The sequence below is a fragment of the Moschus berezovskii genome, chromosome 6 (assembly GCF_049115385.1).
Source record: "Moschus berezovskii isolate FMDL1 chromosome 6, NW_MosBer_1.0, whole genome shotgun sequence".
Taxonomy (NCBI): domain Eukaryota; kingdom Metazoa; phylum Chordata; class Mammalia; order Artiodactyla; family Moschidae; genus Moschus; species Moschus berezovskii.
In genome coordinates, this window is record NC_142465.1 from 104,905,343 (window position 1) to 104,926,613 (window position 21,271).

At 39.2% G+C, this 21,271-nt stretch overlaps 1 protein-coding gene across 1 annotated transcript; it reads left to right on the forward strand.

Moving 5' to 3' along the window:
- The first annotated feature begins 1,588 nt into the window (after positions 1-1,588).
- LOC148777708 (C-type lectin domain family 2 member B-like) lies at positions 1,589-11,708 on the forward strand. The gene is made up of 5 exons (XM_088836745.1): positions 1,589-1,676; positions 2,172-2,264; positions 7,503-7,690; positions 8,446-8,552; positions 11,594-11,708. Exons 1-5 carry the CDS (start codon positions 1,619-1,621, stop codon positions 11,706-11,708), a joined length of 561 nt encoding a protein of 186 aa, XP_088692871.1. The 5' UTR covers positions 1,589-1,618.
- The last annotated feature ends 9,563 nt before the right edge of the window (positions 11,709-21,271 follow it).

Consider the following 21,271-nt stretch of genomic DNA (forward strand, 5'->3'; position numbering starts at 1 on the left):
GGCTGCTAGAATTCCTCTGCTAAATGAACCTCCAGATATCCACAGTGGTGACTTGCTTGACAGGCCTCCTGTTTCAGTTCTCTTGTTCCTTCACTGTTTCTCTCACTTTCAAAATAAACTGCCTGCACTAGAGTCCTCCATATCTGATTCTCAGCACTTCATGTCCTCTTTTTCTAATTCCGTTTTCTGTAGTTTCTTTCCACCTTTAAGCTTCCCTTGTAGCTCACTCGGTAAAGAATCTGCCGGCAGTGCAAGAGACCTGGGTTCGATCCCTGGGTTGGGAAGATCCCCTGGAGAAGGAAATGGCAACCCACTCCAGTATCCTTGCCTGGAAATTCTCATGGACAAAGGTATCCGGTGGGCTGCAGTCCATGGGGTCACAAAGAGTTGGGCACAACTGAATTTTCTCTAGTTTCTTTCCACCTTTTACTCTAGTTTCTTTCCATCTTTTTCTCTAGTTTCTTTCCACCTTTAAAGGGACAGCAATCCCTTCTCCTTTCCTGTTCTCAGTCCCTGGGCTGCATCACAAGCTAAGATTCACAGAGAAATGTAAACAGAGAATCGAGGAAAACCCCCAACCAAACCCTGGAACACCTAACAATTTAAAAGATTTAAAAAATATCGCAATCTAAGTAGAGGTGTCAGGTAAAATACATCTTGTATTTTGAAATAACTGAATAAGATAATTGTAAATTTAGATTAAAAAATAATATGTTTTTCAAGTAAGTATGCCTCATGCAATATTTCTATTTATTTGTAATACGTATTGTTGATCTGAAATTCAAATTTAAGTGGAAACTCTAGGTTTTAATTTGCTAAATCTGGTCAGTCTGCACATAACTGCATTGGAAAGGGTCAGCTAGAAAAATGAAGACAAATTTGTATAGGCAGAAAATTTTATTTTAAACCGAAGGAAGCTGTTTCCTGACCACCCGACCCCATCCCTCCACCCACATATCTGTCATTGTATCTATTTGTAATATTCATGACAAACCTCATGTTTTAACCTTTTCTTCTTTGTGTCTGAAATTTTTAAACACTCCTTCTGAAGTGCGTGCGTGCGTGCGTACTCAGTCGCTTCAGTCCTGTCTGACTCTTTATGACCCCAAGGACTGTAAGCCTACCATGTAAAATTGTCTCAGATTTGAGATTTTCAGGAGACTATATAAAGAAGCCCAAACTGGAGCACAGAGGCCTTTCCGGGCTCTGCTTTGAGTAGTCAGCGCGTGAGAGGTACGGAGCCAATCAGATATTAAATTCTTAGAGTTGTCACTGTGCTCCAGCCAATCCCAGGCTGCTGATCCACCGACCCTGCAGCTAGGGTACCGGTTGGTAATTGCCTGGTAGCCGTTACTACCCAGGTTCATGAAAACGTAAAAGAAAAGCACACATGATATGCGCCAGCCAAGAGGGCATCTGCCTGAAGTCCGGTCCCGAGATTGAGTGGAGGATGCTAGATTGCTGCACTATTTCCAGTTGAATCTTGCTTCCGCCCGCTCTCAGGAGAAAACTGGCATCTTGTTTTCCTTCAGCGAGGATCAGATATAATTATCAGTTCATCCCCAGGATTATTCCATCAGCTGTGACTGTCAAAAAGCCTTCTCCAAGAGCGTCTGAGATGGAGAGTGAAAGGATTGAGAATAGGAATGTTGTAGAGCAGAGGATCAAAAGACCAGGTAAGAGGGAAGACAGAAGTTGTCCTCGGATACAGGAACTGAGCATCCTACTTGATTCCACCTTGCATCCTCAGAATTTTGGTTAATATCATACATAATCTGACCCTTATGTAAAAACTATCTTCTTTATAAAGCAAAGACGTCAGAGAAATTGTGGATCTACCCTTCTTCACCGGATTAACCCCCATCTCCTGGAAAAGGCAGTATTTCATTAAAAAGCACCAGGAGAAACGTGTTTTTCTGTTCTGGAATCCAGAATGAAGATTGAGTAACATAATTCTCAGAAATGGCACCGAAAAGTGGAGCCAAAGCACTTTTGAGACTGCTGCTGCTGCAAATTAGATCTTTGTGCCTTTCCTCATTTTCCTAAGTGTTAATTACTGGGTTGTGAACTATAGCATGTGGAGAAGACAGAGGGGAAAAGTTATTTGGGCCTTTTGTTTCTTTACTTGTTTGCTTTTCTTTACAAGATAAACTGTGACACGTTTTCCACAGGTATAGTAACAAAGAAAATGCTAATCATGTCAAGTATGATTTGTGGAGGTATCGCCTTTCTTCTCTGGGCAGTGTTAAGATTTCCTCAAAAATGTGAGTAAAACATTTCTGCTAAAAATATAGATTGTATTAATATTGATTTGGTTATACCAGTGACTACCTTTTCCTTCCCCTTCACTGAACAACTGGACTCATAAAATATTCCTACCAGAGCCATCTAGTTTTTCTTCAAAATTAGTTACTCTGCTTTGTCTTCTAGAATGACCATTCTTTTAATAAATATCTCTTGAACTTCAGGCATATGATGATACCAAAATGAAGAAAAAAAAAAAGTAGATTTTTCTGCCCTGAAAGGAATTCATTATTAACTGAAGAAAAAAGCATGTCAACATGATAAGAAAAAAGTGTCAGTTGCTCAGTTGTGTCTGACTCTTACGACCCCATGGACTGGAGCCCACCAGGCTCCTCTATCCATGGAATTTTCTAGGTAAGCATACTGGAGTGGGTTGCCATTTCCTTCTCCAGGGAGTCTTCCTGACCCAGGGATCGAACCTGGGTCTCCTGCATTGGCAGGCAGATTCTTTACTGCCTGAGCCATGATAGAATAACTTCTAAATAGAAGTACATTCAGTTTGAAGCAGAAGAAGAGATTATAAGTCTACCTCTCATAGTTGGGCTTCCCTGATAGCTCAGTTGGTAAAGAATCTGCCTGCAGTGCAGGAAATCCCGGTTCAATTCCTGGGTCAGGAAGATCCGCTGGCGAAGGGATAGACTACCCACTCCAGTATTCTTGGGCTTCCCTTTTGGCCCAGCTGGTAAAGAATCTGCCTGCAATTTGGGACACCTGGGTTCAATACCTGGGTTGGGAAGATCCCCTGGAGAAGGGAATGGCTACCCACTCCAGTATTCTGGCCTAGAGAATTCCATTGACTTTATAGTCCACGGGGTTGCAAAGAGTGAGATATTACTGAGTGATTTTCACTTCATTTCACTAATAAAGTGAGACTTTGTGATGGGAGGAGTATTTGTGCTGAATCAGGAGATCAAGTAGGCATTTATCAGTGAGCTTGCCTTTGAGGAGAAAAAGAACATGAGCATCAGAGAATCATACCAGGTGTAATTAGGATAGAGTTAAAAAGAAGTGGGTTGGGGTCTAGCAATTATATTACATTCCCCTAGTGCATTAATTCTCTCACTTCCATAGATAATTATTTTATACTTTATCCTTTCTCTCCAAACCTTTAGGGAGTCTTTCCACATCTTCACTGTCTAGTCTATATCTTTGCTTCCAATCTTACAGTTTAGTTCAGTTCAGTCACTCAGTCATATCTGATTCTTTACGACCCCATGGACTGTAGCATGCCAGGCCTCCCTGTCCATCACCAGCTCCTGGAGCTTGCTCAAACTTGTGTCCATCGAGTCAGTGATGCCATCCAACCATCTTATCCTCTGTCATCCCCTTCTTCTCCCACCTTCAATCTTCCCCAGCATCAGGGTCTTTTCCAAGGAGTCAGTTCTTTGCATCAGGTGGCCAAAATATTGGAGCTTCAGCTTCAGCATCAGTCCTTCCAATGAATATTCAGGATTGATTTCTTTAGGATTGACTGGTTGGATCTCCTTGCAATCCAAGGGACTCTCGAGTCTTCTCCAACACCACAGTTCAAAAGCATCGATTCTTTGGTGCTCAGCCTTCTTTATGGCCCAACTCTCACATCCATATGTGACCACTGGAAAAACTATAGCTTTGACTAGACAGACTTTCACTGGCAAAGTAATGTCTCTGCTTTTTAATATGCTATCTAGGTTGGTCATAACTTTTCTTACAAGGAGCAAGCGTCTTTTAATTTCATGGCTGCAGTTGCCATCTGCAGTGATTTTGGAGCCCAAGAAAATAAAGTCTGTCACTGTTTCCATTGCTTCCGCATTGATTTGCCATGAAGTGATGGGACCAGATGCCATGATCTTTGTTTTTTGAATGTTGAGTTTTAAGCCAGCTTTTTTACTCTCCTCTGTCACCTTCATCAAGAGCCTCTTCAGTTCCTCTTCACTGTCTGCCATAAGGGTGGTATAATCTATATATCTGATGTGATTGATATCTCTCTCGGCAACCTTCATTCCAACTTGTGCTTCATCCAGCCTGGCATTTTTATGGCAATTAGTAGAAAACTTCTAAATAACTCTCATCACCACACCTATTATATTATCTCTATCTCTACCCATAAACTCTATCCAGATTCTTGGTACTATATAGATGGAGTGTTCATGTTCTATGCTAGATCCTATAGCCTCTTACCTGATTAGTATTACTCTAGTAAATCTTGTCTCTCTTCTCTGTCATCAGCCTTTTCATGCTCAATTGAAACATCCTCATGGGCAACATGATATAGTGATATCTCTCCTACTCCCCCCACCAAAAAAAACCCACAAAACTCTCTAGACTTTACTCTTCCTTCATCTACCAATTTGTTTTCTCCTGTGTACAGTAGCCTCCTTGAAAAGTCTTTGCTAGCTTTTCCTAATGTCTGTTTTGCTATTTTCTATTAAATCTACTTTGCTCAGATTCCCATTTCTTTTTCTACCAAATTTACCTTACAAGTCCGTTAGTAACTTCCAGATCAGTTCTTAGTCTTTATCGAACTTGATTTGTGCAGTAGTCAGCACTGTCTCTCTCCTTGGAAATGATTTGTTCGTTTGACTTCTGAAACAGCATTCTCTCATGCCTTGCTTCCTACCTAATCTGTTGCTTATTTACAGGTTTCTTGCATTTGTTCCTTCTTTTCTCCCTGACCTCTTACCTTTTCCCTGGGTTAATCCTAGAGAAGATCCTGTCTTCATCTGCCTTTGTACTGTTGGTGACCTGAACCAGACTTAAAACTTTTACATTAATACTGATGATTTCCAAATATATATCTCCAGTCTGGTTCTTCTCACTGAATTCCAAATTGTTAAATCCACCTACTTGACTCTCTGACAAACATCTCACACCTAGCATTGTCCAAGCTGACAAAAGAAAATGTGATAGATAAACTTCTATCTCCTATAGCCCCTTCTATCTATGGTTTTCCTCATCTCAGGAAATAGCAACTTTATCTTTCCAGTTTCCAAGGCAAAAACTTTATAGTCCTTTTTTGAATCTTTTCCCCACTCTCAAGCCCCAAATATAATCAGCAAATTCTGCCTGGCCTTTCAAAATATGACCATAATCAGAACTTTTCATCATTTCTACCCTTGATCGTTTCCAATCCACATTTTCTATCTTCTATCTTCTAAATCTTCTCTCTTCCACTCTTGACTTTCTAGAGCAACATGCCTGCTGCTGCTAAGTCACTTCAGTCGTGTCCAACTTTGTGTGACCCCATAGACGGAAGCCCACCAGGCTCTCCCGTCCCTGGGATTCTCCAGGCAAGAACACTGGAGTGGGTTGCCATTTCCTTCTCCAATGTGTGAAAGTGGAAAGTGAAAAGTGAAAGTGAAGTGGCTCAGTCGTGTCCGACCCTAAGCCACCCCACGGACTGCAGCCTACCAGGCTCCTCCATCCATGGGATTTTCTAGGCAATAGTACTGGAGTGGCTTGCCATTGCCTTCTCCGAGCAACATGCCTAGTGAAAATATAATGTGAGTCACAAATGTCATTTAAATTTTAACAGCCACATTGAAATTAAAGAAAAATTGCAACAGTTTTAATTGCATTTTAATTCAAACATAGTCAATGTATTATCATTTCATCATGTAGCTATGAAACATTATTGAGATCATATTATTTTTTGTAGTAAATGTTTGATATTCAGTGTGCATTTTATACTTACAAGACACCTGGATTTGGACTAGCAATATTACAGGTGCTCAATAGTCACACCTAGCTATGGCTGCCATTTCAGGCAGTACAGTTGTAGAGTATATTTTTAACAATTTTTTGAGACAAGTCAGATCTGTGCAAAATGCTGCAGAGGTCTTTTATTCTGTTGGAGCGATGCCAAAATTCTACTAATGGCCATAAGGCTCTATTGGATCTGGTCATTCAATTATCTCTGTGATCTCATCTCTTACTGCTTCATTTTTCTCCGGTCCTCTAGCATCCTTACTATTTTGTGAAGAAGGAAGACACATTCATCTTTGTCTTTTGTCCTAGGTCTTCTTTTTGTTTGGGAAGCTCTTCCCCTATATGTGAATATGCCCTACCCCGCTCCCAGCTGCCTCCTTCAAGTTTTTAATAAATGTCTCATGGAACACTGTCTGGACTATCGCATTAAAATTGCACCTCTTTCCACCAACAATCCCAATCCCCTTTCCTTTGATGCATTTTATGACAAACTAGTATAGTTTACTAGACGTGTAAGTCCCATTAAGGAGAAGGATTTTTGTATCTTATTTAAAGAGTTGTGCTTCTAAAGCTACAAAAGTATCTGGCACATGGTGGAAGCTCAAATGATAATTATTGAATGAATGAATGAAAAAATTAGTGAGTGAATTAGAAAACATGGCTTTCTGGTGACCCAAGTTCTGAGTCAAGTACTTGATTTTTTGAACAAGGTGTTTATTTGAACTTGACATTTTAAAATCATTTTCAAATTAATATTGGTGACCTGAGTTTTTCCACTTGACTTTTATACCAGGACTCATATGTATAGTTCCACACTGCTGGTTTATTATACAGTTTGAGGGTCTTCAAATTCAGAGTATTGAGTGTGAGCCAGTCATTTCTTTCAGCTGGGGTTAGAGGTGTCCTTTTTATTAAACCTGGTTTCTCCGAAGGTTGTTACACTTTCATGAGTAATTTTATCTACCTAGTAGCAGTAAGTTGGAGAGTAAAAAGTGGATGTTAGTAAGATGTCAACATTTTTTCTTCTCCATTGTTTTGAGTTTGAGGATAAAGGAACAATTTTAATGAGAGGTGCTGTTTTTGAAAGACAATCTAGTCTCACTTAAGTCAGCAATAGGGAGCCAAGTGTCTGAGATTAACAGAGAGAAATACCTTATTTATCATGAGATGTGTCCCAGCCACCATAGTAAATTACAGGGAAGAAAACTGGTAAATAAAGAAAATACCAGTAGTATGAAAAAAAATGTCTAAAGAAGATTGAGTTTCTGAAAGTTTGTTTATTATTACCACTTTAAATTATGCATAGATCTGCATTCTTCAGTGGTGATTTGCTTTATGCTCTGTTCTTGATCTTTAATTTTCCTGAATTATATCAGTTAAATCATTTGGACACAGAAATAACATGTTTTCTCAGTCTGAAATATATCAGAATCTTTTACAGTGAAGGTGAAACTCTTTCATTTTCTTACACTTTCTTCATTTTCCCCCCTCAATTACTGTGTTAATTTTAGCTAAAAATCCAGTGATCTTCCACATCAAGACATGCTCTGAGAATGCAATTGTATGTCCACAAAGCTGGAGCCGAATCAATAATAATTGCTTCTTTCAATCTGAACGTGAAAAAACTTGGATGGATGGCCAGACAAAATGCACGGCTCACTCTGGATCTCTGGCCATATTCAACTCCAAGAATGACGTGGTTAGATGTCTCCTTCACAGTATATATTCCATTTAATTTACTGAGTAGCTACTCTGTAACAAGTATACTTCAAGGGTGTGATAGATCAGTCAATGAGACAGTCAAATATCTTTGTCTTTATAGAGGTTAAATCACATGGGAAGAGATAAAGAATAAAAAATAATCATAATAAACATATAAATTATATAGTATGTTGCAAGATAGCAAATTTTATGCAAAAAAAATTGTAAGTTGAGAGGATTTTATGAGTGTTTTCAGTGGGTAACACAGCAAGTAAGATAGTCAACTCAGTTATAACACTTGAGCAAAAATGTAATGTAGATAAGGGAGTTAGCTGGTCAAGGGAATATCTGGGGGACAAACTCCCAGAAAAGTAAATAGCTAGAACATGAATCTTAAGGTAGGTACTTGCCTGGAAAATTCAGTGAACAGAAAAAAGGCAGCCAGTCAATGTACCTGACATGAGAATGTGAGTGAGAGTATGGATCATCTAGGTCTTGTAGGCTTGTTTAAATTAGAATTATGAGATATTGCAGAAAATGAAAAATAAAGAGTATAACATGGTTTGACTTAAGTTTTAAAATAATCATTTTCTTTTAAATGTAATGTGCCCATGAATTACAAATATAAAAGCAGAGTGTATGTAATTAGGCTGTTGCAATAACTCTAGCAAGAGGGTAGTGGGCTCAAAATGACCATAGCATTAGAGGTAATGAGAATGAGAAAACTAGGAGAGCACTCTTTATTTGTGAAAGGGATCTTTGATGCCCTATCTGGGACCCTCTTGCTATTGGATTGGATTGAAAATGGACAGCACAAACAAACTCTGGATATGGACAAATGGAGATGTATTCAGCAACTGGTAAGCATTAATAGCGTGTATTTGTTCATAAATGTTTTAAGGATGGTAAGAACTCTGAATCTATAATTGTTCTTGCTTGTTTAGTTATGCCTGACTCTTTTGCGACCCCATGGACTGCAGCCTGACAGGCTTCTCTGCACATGGGATTTCCCAGGCAAGAATATTAGAGGGGGTCACCATTTCCTTCTCCAGGGGATTTTCCCAACCCAGGGATCAAACCTGGATTTCCTGCATTACAGACAGATTCTTTACCACTGAGCTATCAGGGAAGCAGAAACTTATGATTAGCCACCTCCATAATTTCCTCCACACCATCTCCCAAAAAGGCCCCTCAACAAATTAAATGCCAAAGAGAAGCTTCAGCCAAACATATGGTCTTGGGCGAAGGTCAGATACCAATATTTATTTTTATACATTGAGATGGACTATACCACTCGTGCGCCACAAAGATTTCTTTCATTCTAGACGAAATGAAAATCCAATGTGTATGAACCTTGCCTTATTCTTCTCAGGGCTTTGCCTTTGGTTTGTTTGTTTACTATTGCTTCGAATTCTCATTGGCATGGGAGTCTTAGAAAGTTTACTCAAACCTACACTTACTACACCCACTGGTGGCCTGAAATGGAAGAAAATTAAGTGATAAAGCCAAAATGTTTGCTTCCATTGACCTTCACTTAAAATCTAGACTTTCTCTGTGTTCCTAAGCTTGAAGAACTGATTGTACCTGTAGACTTCACTTCTGTTCTTGAAATATTTAAGATCTTTTCCAACTTCATGGAGGAGAAAGGAATTGGAAAGATACTGATTTCCCCATAGAGAGGGGGCACTAGCTGCAATTTATTGAGCACCTACCACAGACAGATGCTGTCTCAGTTCAGTGGCATTTGGTGCTAGACACATTAGAATGTGTATGACGTAACATAGTAATAGGAGTTGCTAAATTTAGAGGAATTTCTGTCATCACTGTGTTTCTATCCAATTTGGGGTGAAAACACACATGCAATGATTTGAGCCCAATAATATAGCCAATCATTATGTTTTCAACTTTGAAAAATATATGATGATGTATAACATCATATACTTTCTGACTACCAAACTTAACAATTATCGAATTTTCTTGAGAGAAGATATTATGTATTATATATAGCTCCACTTCAAAAAAAGAAGATGAGAAAGAAGTAAAAGTAAGTTGGTTAAAATTGGTGCAATAGTTTGCTAAGGCTACTGTAATAAATACCACAGACTTGGTGGCATAAACAATAGTTGCAGAGACTAGAAGTCTCATATAAAGGTTTGGCAGAGTTGATTTCTTCTGAGGCCTCTCTCCTCAGCCGTCTCCTCCTCTGTGTCTTCACATGGTCTTCCCTCTGTGCACTTGCCTATCTGTACCCAGATTTCTTCTTATGAGGAGATCAGCCATATTGGAGTGGGGTACCCTGAAAAGAACTCTTTTTAACTTAACCAACATTTTAAAACATTTCATCTCCTAAGATAATTGCATTCTGAGCTGTGAGCGGTGAGGTCCTCAATATATAAATTTGAAGAGGAGGGTACATAATTCAGCCTATGACAATTATCGAGCTCTCAACACCAAAGAATGCATAGGAAAAGAAATCGCTTATATTTTGAAAACAGGCAGAAAAAAATTTCAAGTTACACTAGAAGTTAGAAGTGACACCAGTGCCACAAAGTAACTCCCCAGTTGCTGAAAGCATTTTAATAAACAGAAATTATATACTAGGAATCATCATAACTCTCCATTCTATTTTTCTTTTCCTTATTTTGAACTCTCAACTTCCTCTCTTTATATATGCCCCAAAATAGGAATTTAGTAAATCCTTTCAAGATATTTATAATTATTTATGTGTGTCATAACCTATCCATCAAGAAATACCTACTTCACCATGACAACAGTTGCAAGAGTAGATGAGTGAACATCTCTTTCAGCCTTAAGATAGTCTGATTTTTTTTTAACAAGTGAAGGATGGTCAATTTAATGTCAGTTATAATCTCTCCCTTTATATAATCTTTAAATGGCAAAAGAAATTTATTTGATCATTTTTATTCTGAAGTATATTGCTTCTCAGGTGGCTCAGTGGTAAAGAACCCACTTGCCAGTTCAGGAAACACAGTAGACATGGGATCGATCCCAGGGTAGGGAAGATCCCCTGGAGGAGGAGATGACAACCCACCCCAGTATACTTGCCTGGAAAATCCCATGGACAGAGTAGCCTGGCAGGCCTACAGCCCACGGAGTCACAAAGAGACCGTGACTTAGTGACTGAACATGCCCGATTTTGAAGTATAAAAGGAAGAATTCCATCCTTTATAAAATGATTTATAGTGTTTCAGTTCAGTTCAGTCAATCAGCCGTGTCTGACTCTGCGATCCAATGAACTGCAGCACGCCAGGCCTCCCTGTTCATCACCAACTCCCGGAGTCCACCCAAACCCATGTCCGTCAAGTCGGTGATGCCATCCAACTATCTCATCCTCTGTCGTCCCCTTCTCCTCCTGCCCTCAATCTTTCCCAGCATCAGGGTCTCTTCAAATGAGTCAGCTCTTTGTATCAGGTGGCCAAAGTATTGGAGGTTCAGCTTCAACATCAGTCCTTCCAATGAACACCCAGGATTGATCTCCTTTAGAATGGACTGGTTGGATCTCCTTGCAGTACAAGGGACTCTCAAGAGTCTTCTCCAACACCACAGTGCAAAAGCATCAATTTCTTTGGCGATCAGCTTTCTTAATAGTCCAACTCTCCCATCCATACATGACCACTGGAAAACCCATAGCCTTGACTAGATGGACCTTTGTTATAGTGTTTACTGCCTTCATAACCCTTTCTTCTCACCATGACAGGTAATGTTTGGAGGTAAAAATTGGATAAAAAAAGAAATGCAGCTTATTCACTTCCTCTATTCCTTCCACATCTCACATGTTGAAACATAGTCACCAGAGTTTGCACTGCATATTTTAGGTTGTGTTTTATTGTTTCTCATGAAGTTCAGTCAATAAAGAGTGAATCTTTTTGTTTTGTTCTAGGTTCAGTATTGATGGAAGTGGAGAGTGTGCCTGCATGTTTCAGAAAGGCATAAGTAGTGCCAATTGTAGTGATGCAAGAAAGTACACATGCAGCAGAAAAGGGTTTTGTCCTTAGATAAAGAGCTTTTCCCTTACAGGAAATAAAGTGATTAAAGGAAAATTTATCTTTTGTACTTTATAAATTGATGTTTCTGCATTTTCTTTTCCATCAGACATACCTTTTTTTAAAGTTCACTGATGAAATATTAAATCATGTTTATCTTCATTTAAATATTTATCTGAGGAGTCAAGGTGGTGGATTAGTAGAATGTGGAATTTGCCTCTCCCCACAAATACATCAAGAATGGAACTACAGGGACTACCCTGGTAGTCCAGTGACTAAGACTTTGCACTCCCAATGCAGGGGGTCCAGGTTCAATACCTGGTCAGAAAACTAGACCCCACATGCTGCCAAATACATATATATATTTAAAGCAGTGCATTTATAAATGGAGCAATTTTCAAAGAACAACTGTTGAACACTATTAAAGGACTTTGAACACATAAAAAGACAAGAAAAAGTCCTCACACAACTGGGTTGGACAAAAGAAAGGAAGAAAAAGAAGAGGAAACAGGAAGGGACAGGACCCCAGAGAATAGTTGAAAAAGAGGAGAGGTTCCTTCACTCAGAAAAGCCCACTCATAGCTAGGGGTACTCGCTGGGGAAGGGAGAAATCTTCAGGGGACCTGAGTGGAATGCAGCAACAGGTCTGTGGAGAGCAGGAGGGGTAGGACCTATGTGCAAGTTCCATGCCCCAGACAGTGCATGATAGAGATGCAGGTCTTTGGTGCAAAGGGAGACTAGGTGCTAGAAAGAAGAGTTTGGAGAATGGACCCAAGAAGGAACTGCAGCTGACTGTGAGAATTGCCTGAGTAACCGCATTCATTTTGTCAAAATTCTTTTAGGAATCATCATCTTTCTGTCAGATATTCCTGAGAAATATCTTTCTTTTGGTCATGTTTCCCTCAGATATGTCCTTCTTAACATTAGATACATCCTGAAATCTTTCTATCAGAAATCCTTCAGAAACCTTCTTTCTGTTAGAATTACTTCACTAGTCTACTTCATATATGAAAATTCCCTTAGACATCTCCTTCTTTCTATCAGGTATCCACAGAAATCTCTATCTTTCTGTCAAGTTTAATGTCAGCACTTCCTCCTTTCTGTCAAATTTTACATCAGAGCCTCCTCCCTTCAGAATATTCTCTGAAATTTCCTTCCTCTGTCAGTATTCCCTCAGTAATCTCTTTCTGTCAAGTTTCCCTTTAAAAATCGTCTTTTTGTCAGGCCTTCTTCAGATGTCTCCTTCTTTCTTCTGGCATCCCTCAGTAATCTCCCTCATTTTTTCAAATTTCTTTCAGAAATTTTCTTATTTGTTTTATGTTTCCCTTGAAATGAAAATGTTAGTCACTCAGTGGTGTCAGACTCTACGACCTCATTGACTGTAGCCCGCCAGGCTCCTCTGTCCATGGGATTCTTCAGGCAAGAATACTGGAGTGGATGGCCATTCCTTTCTCCAGGGGATCTTCTGGATTCAGGGATTCAGTCACCCGCGTTGGGGGAGTTTCTTTATCATATGAGCCACCAAGGAAGCCCATGTTTCCCTTAGTAACTCTCCTTATTTCTGACAGAATTTTCTCATGATTGCCCTCTTTCTCTTAAGTTTTCCTCTCACATAACCTTTCTTTCAGAATTCTCTTAGAAATCATCTTCTTTTGTCAGAATTCCCTTCAAAATTACCTTTACTCCATCTGTTTTCCTCTGATATAGCCTTCTTTCAGGTTTCTCTTAGAAATCTTTTTTCTCTCATGGTTTCCTCAGAAATATCTTTTCTGTCATGTTTCCCTCAGATATCACATTTTTTCCTGTCAAGTTTTCCTCAGAAATCTTCTTTCTATCAGGTTTCCTCAGAAATATCCTTGTTTCTTTCTTGTTAAAGTAGTGCAGAAAAAACGTGATTTATACAAGAAGGCAAACAGAGAAAACAGAGAGGAGGTACCAGAAGATATGGGTTCCAACCCCAACATATCTATATTTACTTTGTTGAATGATCTTAGGCCAATCGCTTGATTTTTCTGAATCTTAATTTTGTTATCAACATTTCTAATACCTGTTGCATAATTATAATTTTGTAATATAAGTATAATAATGCAGATAAAAGAGCTTTGTAAATTGTAGATCACTGACTAACTGTTTCTGGTTATTGGTAACTATCATATTTGAAATCAGTTAAGAACTGTCCCAAGAAAAGAAAGCTCCCCAACAAAACATCCTTAAAAATTATCCACCTGCAGGGTTTTTTATAAGCCACGAAATTCAAAGCAATCTGAAATCAACTTGTAACCTACACATGAACCACCTCTGAAACATCCAATTCAACACGTTAACATAGATCCCCATAGAAATTAAGCAAATAGTAGACAAAAATAATCATTTTATTAAATTTTATTAGATGTCACATTTTTGGTGGAAATATAAATTTGTATAATCTCTTTGGAAAGCAGTTTAGCCAGATCCATCACAATTTACATGCATAGTCTTTGACTCCACTTGTAAGATTTAGTCCTCTAGATATACTTGCAGATGTGTGCAAAGATAAATGTAAATGAATTTGTACAAACAGTAATATAACTTCATCCTTTAATTTCTTAGTAAGAAGATTTATTTTAAACACCCTTTATTACATTAACAAATATTTTGAGAATTCTTTTTTTAAGGCAAAACAAATGACCAGTCTTTTAGATACCCTATAAGTAAACAGCAGTCTTTCTTTTGTTGCATTTTGTATTGTGAAAGGTTGGAAGTTGCCATTCCAATATAAGCCAATCCAGAGAGTATGGCATGGGATTATTCACTAACCAATAATAAAGTACAGAACAGGAACCCTCAAGGTCAACCAGAAGACCCCCAAATAGGCTAAATATATTTAAATTCTCTAGAAGATACAGGTTAAAGAAAACTGGGTGTGAATTATTGAAGAAAAATAATGTAGCTCTAAAACTCCGGGAGTTGGTAATGGACAGGGAGGTCTGGAGTGCTGTGATTCATGGGGTCGCAAAGAGTCAGACACGACTGAGCAACTGAACTGAACTGAACTGAAAGAAGTTTAGACATAGGTGTGAAATCAACACTTCCTGAGAATCTGTAATGTAGAACACAGCCTCACCATCTTTGTTTCTGGATATCCCATATCCATACACCCCAGGTGGAAAAGTAGAGTCACTAGTTTGATGTCAACCCAGAAACTGAAGTGGATCAAATAACCTGTATTTTTAAAGTGTGACTAGGTAATGACAACATTCTGACAAGTTACCAGGCCCTAGTAATATTGATATTTTGTTGTCTCTGTCAGGTTTAAGAAAAACAACAATGGTGATTGCAAGGCAAAATGTGGGGTGCTTTAATACAAGTCCCAACCTCCAGGATCTAATGCCTGGTGATGTGAAGTGGAGCTGATGTAATAACAATAGAAATAAAAGTACACAATACATGTAATGTTCTTGAATCATCTCGAAACCAATCCCCACCCTCCACCCCCGTTCATGAAAAAATTATCTTCCAGGAAACCTGTCCCTGTTGCCTAAAAGGTTGGGGATTTAAGAGACATGTAAGTAAGACTGTGAGGGAACACATAAGGGGAGTTCAGTTCAGTTGCTCAGTCATGTCCGACTATTTGCGACCCCATGAACTGCAGCATGCCAGGCCTCCCTGTCCATCACCAACTCTCAGAGTCCACCGAAACCCATGTCCATTGAGTCTATGATGCCATCCAACTATCTCATCCTCTGTCGTCCCCTTCTCCTCCTGCCCTCAATCTTTCCCAGCATCAGAGTCTTCTCAAATGAGTCAGCTCTTCGCATCAGGTGGCCAAAGTATTGGAGGTTCAGCTTCAGTAACAGTCCTTCCAATGAACACCCAGGACTGATCTCCTTCAGGATGGACTGGTTGCATCTCCTTGCAGTCCAAGGGACTCTCAAGAGTCTTCTCCAACACCACAGTTCAAAAACATCAATTCTTCGGCGATCAGCTTTCTTCACAGTCCAACTCTCACATCCATACATGACCACTGGAAAAACCATATCCTTGACTAGACGGACCTTTATTGACAAGGTAATGTCTCTCTTTTTTAATATGCTATCTAGGTTGGTCATAACTTTCCTTCCAAGAAGTAAGCGTCTTTTAATTTCATGGCTGCAATCACCATCTGCAGTGATTTTGGAGCCCAGAAAAATAAAGTCAGCCACTGTTTCTGCTGTTTTCCCATATATTTGCCATGAAGTGATGGGACCAGATGCCATGATCTTCATTTTCTTAGGGTTGAGCTTTAAGCCAACTTTTTCACTCTCCTTTTTCACTTTCATCAAGAGGTTCTTTAGTTCTTCTTCACTTTCTTCTTTCACTTTTCTGCATATGTGAGGTTATTGATATTTCTCCCGGCAATCTTGATTCCAGTTTGTTCTTCTTCCAGCCCAGCGTTCCTCATGATGTACTCTGTATATAAGTTAAATAAGCAGGGTGACAATATACAGCCTTGACATACTCCTTTTCCTATTTGGAACCAGTCTGTTGTTCCATGTCCAGTTCTAACTGTTGCTTCCTGACCTGCATACAGGTTTCTCAACAGGCAGGTCAGGTGGTCTGGTAATCCCATCTCTTTCAGAATTTTCCACAGTTTATTGTGATCGACACAGTCAAAGGCTTTGGCATAGTCAATGAAGCAGAAATAGATGTTTTTCTGAAACTCTCTTGCTTTTTCCATGATCCAGCAGATGTTGGCAATTTGATCTCTGGCCTTCTGCCTTTTCTAAAACCAGCTTGAACATTTGGAAGTTCACAATTCACATATTGTTGAAGCCTGGCTTGGAGAATTTTGAGCACAACTTTACTAGCGTATGAAATGAGTGCAATTGTGCGGTAGTTTGAGCATTCTTTGGCATTTCCTTTCTTTGGGATTGAAATGAAAACTGACCTTTTCCAGTCCTGTGGCCATTGCTGAGCTTTTCAAATTTGCTGGCATATTGAGTGCAGCACTTTCACAGCACCATCTTTTAGCATCACTGTAGGCTCATATGCCCACTCTGCAGCCAGTGTACATTTTTAAATGTCATTTTATTTAATAACTTTTCAAACAGAATGTTGAAGTCATGTGTTTAAATTGGGAAAGGCATGTTTTTCTACAGGAGCAGTGAAAGAACACCCAGTTAAGAGAGTTCATGTAACTTTCCAGAAGTAAAAAAAAAAAGCAATATAAACCCAAAATTAGAATCAGGTCGATCCAATTCCATAAGTGGATCCTTCCAAATATTCACCAGACATGGACCAACCACACTGTAACTACCCAAGACTCTAGCAAGATTGAGCAAAACTTAGGGGATGGTCACTGGTCCTTGTATATAAGCTTCTCAATTCCACAGAAATTAACAGAGTACTGGCTCTACACAGCAAACAAAAGGTATGCACAGATTTTTGGTTGTCATAATTGCATGTATTTCAATACATTAAAACCCGGAGAGTAATGCTGACTAACAATGAAAGTGCGTGATCTAATGAAGGACATAAGCATGTAACATTCTTTAAGCATGATATAACCCCATACATAAAATCATTCACAAAGAATAGCTTTATTTTAGCTCACATAAATGCTGGGATTCATAAACAGATTCCAAAGTAACACAAAACATACCAGAATATATGCGCACAGATAGATAAGAGAGATAGAAATATGTTTGACATAAATGCCAGGTATGAACATAATGAGCACTGTCCCTATAGTGTCTCATCTGATTGTTGTATCATTTCTACAAGATTAGTACAATTTTTCTCTCAACTTTACAAAACAGAGAACTGAGCAAGAGCATTTAGGTAACTTGCTCGAAGTTACACAAATAATAAATGTGTTTGAATTGATACAGACTTAATGTCTGTGTATAATTATTATTAATGATTGGTCTATAGGTTTTCTATAAAAATGAGAAATGAGAAACCACTCCAAAATAGCCTGAAGTGCTATACAACATAAATACTACTTTCTATGTGCTCCACTCAAGATGTTTTTCTTGTTAGAGAAAAAAGGTTTCACTAACTTCATGATGTTCCTAGCTTGTGGATGAGTCAATCTTCTGATTTCTTTTCTGAACTAACAAGTTTGTCTACATTTATTTGATTTAAACCAGTAGCGCCAGTTTATTTGGATTTCAAGAGCCTGTTTTGATCATCAGTTGTTTCAATTCTTTCTTGTTAGTCAAGCTCAGTGTTTTTTTATAAGTGATGTATAGAAGGATCTTGGTTTCCTCCTATTGATCTGGATTAATTACCACCTTTGCCATTATTATTCTGGAGCTACACATTGGCAGGCATGACAGCTGGTTACACGTGACAGGTAAGTTGCATAGAGTAGATGAGAATAAAAGGAAGAGAAATAAAAATCAAATACAAGACAGCCTTAAAATGCTAACTTCCTTACTTAAGGAGGGAAACTGCTAAAGGAAGTGAGGTGGTATGTTAGGGGTGAAAGTACTGCTGCAAAGTAGCAGAAGGTTTGGGAGAATGTGAAGAGTTTTATATCTGCAAGAGAGGGCATACATAAGCTTGTGTGCATATAAAGATATTCGGAGTTGAATTTTGTGGCATGTGTATTATATTCCAATACAAAAGATTTTTGAAATGTGCTTTTACAGAAATGACAGAGGTTGTTTACTACAGTTTTGCCCCATCCTGTAATCAAGATATTTTTCCCCCTGATTCAACTGGCACAGCCCGAGAATGGGTAGAAATAGCTAATGTCTCGCTCAAAGTGAATGAAGATATTTTTAAACGACTAATCTTAACTCTGGTTGACTTTGAAACTGGAGCCTATTATACAGAGTGAAGTAAGCCAGAAAGAAAAACACCAATACAGTATACTAACGCATGTATATGGAATTTAGAAAGATGCAAATGATAACCCTGTATACGAGACAGCAAAAGAGACACAGATGTATAGAACAGTCTTTGGGACTCCGTGGGAGAGGGATGATTTGGGAGAATGGCATTGAAACATGTCTGTTGTCATATGTGAAACGAATCACCAGTTCAGGGTCGATGCATGTTACAGGATGCTCTGGGCTGGTGTGCGGGGATGACCCAGAGGGAGGATAAAGGGAGGAGGGAGGTGAGAGGGGGGTTCAGGAGGGGGAACTCATGTATACCCGGGGCGAATTCATGTCAATGTATGGCAAAACCAACCAACATAATATTGTAAAATAATTTGCCTCCAATAAAAAATAAATAAATTTAAAAAAAAAAAATCATTAAGCATCTAGCATATTCTATTGTTTCCCCAACACCACCTTAATGTTATGGAAAATAGAAACAGAAGTAGAGAGGAGGGGAGGAGGGGAGGAGGGAGTCTCAAGAGGGAGGGAAATATATGTATATATTTGGATGATTCATGATATTGTACAGCAGAAACTAATGTAACATTGTGCTCCAATTTTATTCCAATTAAAAAAAAAAAGAACTAGAAGTAGAGAAGGTCTGAAGGTGGCTTAAGGATGCATGCTGCTGCTAAGTCGCTTCGGTTGTGTCCGACTCTGTGCGACCCCATAGACGGCAGCCCACCAGGCTCCCCTGTCCCTGGGATTCTCCAGGCAAGAACACTGGAGTGGGTTGCCGTTTCCTTCTCCAATGCATGAAAGCGAAAAGTGAAAGTGCATGTCCGACTCTTTGCGACCCCATGAACTGCAGCCTACCAGGCTCCTCCAGCCATGGGATTTTCCAGGCAAGAGTACTGGAGTGTGGGGTCATTGCCTTCTCCAATAATGAGATCAAAAAGAGTTTTTAAAGAAGTATAAGGTTTGACTGAACCTAACAAAGCTGTATTTTAGTGCCTGAAATATGAACAAACAAGTGACAACAACAAGGCACAAAAACAGAACAAAACAAAACCCCACCACGCACAACAATTCATAGGGTTTATGTTAGACAAAATGAGTAAATTGTGTGCCAAAGGACTGGAATAGGCAACCTATAAACCTTCCAAGATAAAGACCATGAAAGGAAAAAAGTAAAAGTTTGATATGAATTGCAGATAACAATGGAAACCACTGATATAAATTCCAATGCTGGCTACTCAATAACTCTCCTCATAAATAAATCTGATCATGTGAAAAGTTAGAGAGACTTCAGCAGTCACTTAACAAAACTTCTTGTCTAATGTGATATTCCCAACTACAACATTCTTAGCAGATCTTCCTAAAAGATCTTCAATGATGACAGTACTTCTGGCTTTCAAGGCTGTCTATCTCAATTTAGACAAATTTTAACTAGAAGTGTCTTCCTTTAGTGAATGGATATAATGTCATTCATGATTCATTTAAAAGCGGTTAAAATGCTTACACATACACATAGAGTAGCCTTAGATCGCCAAAAGAGTTTCCAGCAGTCCCTCATTGAAGGTTCTCTAAGCTATGAACTAGCAGAAAATAAATTCAAACGAGAAGAATAAAAAAGTGGGACAGGAAAACAGTTCGAGAGCAAAAGGACAAAAAATGTTGAGTGTACATAAGTGTTTTTTATAATTTTAAAGTAACCTTCAGTTCAGTTCAGTTCAGTTCAGTTGCTCAGTCGTATCCGACTCTTTGAGACCCCATGAATCACAGCACGCCAGGCCTCCCTGTCCATCACCAACTCCCGGAGTTCACTCAAACTCATGTCCATCGAGCTGGTGATGCCATCCAGCCATCTCATTCTCTGTTGTCCCCGTCTCCTCCCACCCCCAATTCCTTCCAGCATCAGAGTCTTTTCCAGTGAGTCAGCTCATCGCATGAGGTGGCCAAAGGATTGGAGTTTCAGCTTTAGCATCAGATGACCTTAAATATTATCTCTCTGAGCATTTGTTTCTGCATTTATAAAATGAAGATAATTAATCCTGTGTTATAGCTATTGTTATAAGGAATAAATAGGACAGAATCTATGAAGAACATTTCATTCATTGCCGGATAAATATTGAATTCTTGGTAAAGGGTAACTACACACATATACACACACCTGTGTTTTGGGGTGTGCGTGTGAATGAACAGATGGATGGATAGGTGGGTATATACATGACAGATAGAAAGTTACAAATAGATTACAGTAATAAATGCAAAAAAAATGAGAATCAGAAGCTTTATTAATATGTCTACATTCACATCATTAGTGGTTCCCTTTCACCACTGGCAACCAATAATGTCTTCCCTATCTGTGAATCTGCTTCTTTTTTCAAATTAATGAATTTATTTGTCTGCATCGGGTCTTAGTTGCAGCATGCAGAATCTTGTTGTCTTCCGTAAGATCTTTGTAGTACACGAATTGTCTAGTTGTGGAGTGTGAGCTTGGTTGCTCCGTGGCACGTGAGGTCTTAGCTCCCTGACCAGGAATCAAATCCACGTCCCCTGCATTGCAAGGCGATTCTTAACCACTGGGCCACCACGGAAGTCCTTGTGTCTTTTTGTGTGTCAAGATCCAGAAGACCCTGAGGTTGTTGCCTGCCCACTAGTGGGTGAAGCCAGGTCCTGGGGTTAGTGCAGAACTACCTGCAGGTGGAGCAGCCCTGGAGTCTGGCTGCAGGGCCCAGGGATCCCAGACCTGGTGTCAGGCTGCTGGTGAGGGGGTGCTGG

Bases quoted from the DNA above. Each gene is read 5' to 3' on its own strand.
- LOC148777708 (XM_088836745.1), top strand. From the start codon at position 1,619: ATGGAGAGTGAAAGGATTGAGAATAGGAATGTTGTAGAGCAGAGGATC. The intron at 2,265-7,502 runs GTGAGTAAAACA...TGTTAATTTTAG, and splicing joins GTTAAGATTTCCTCAAAAAT to CTAAAAATCCAGTGATCTTC. The intron at 7,691-8,445 runs GTTAGATGTCTC...TATTTGTGAAAG, and splicing joins TCAACTCCAAGAATGACGTG to GGATCTTTGATGCCCTATCT.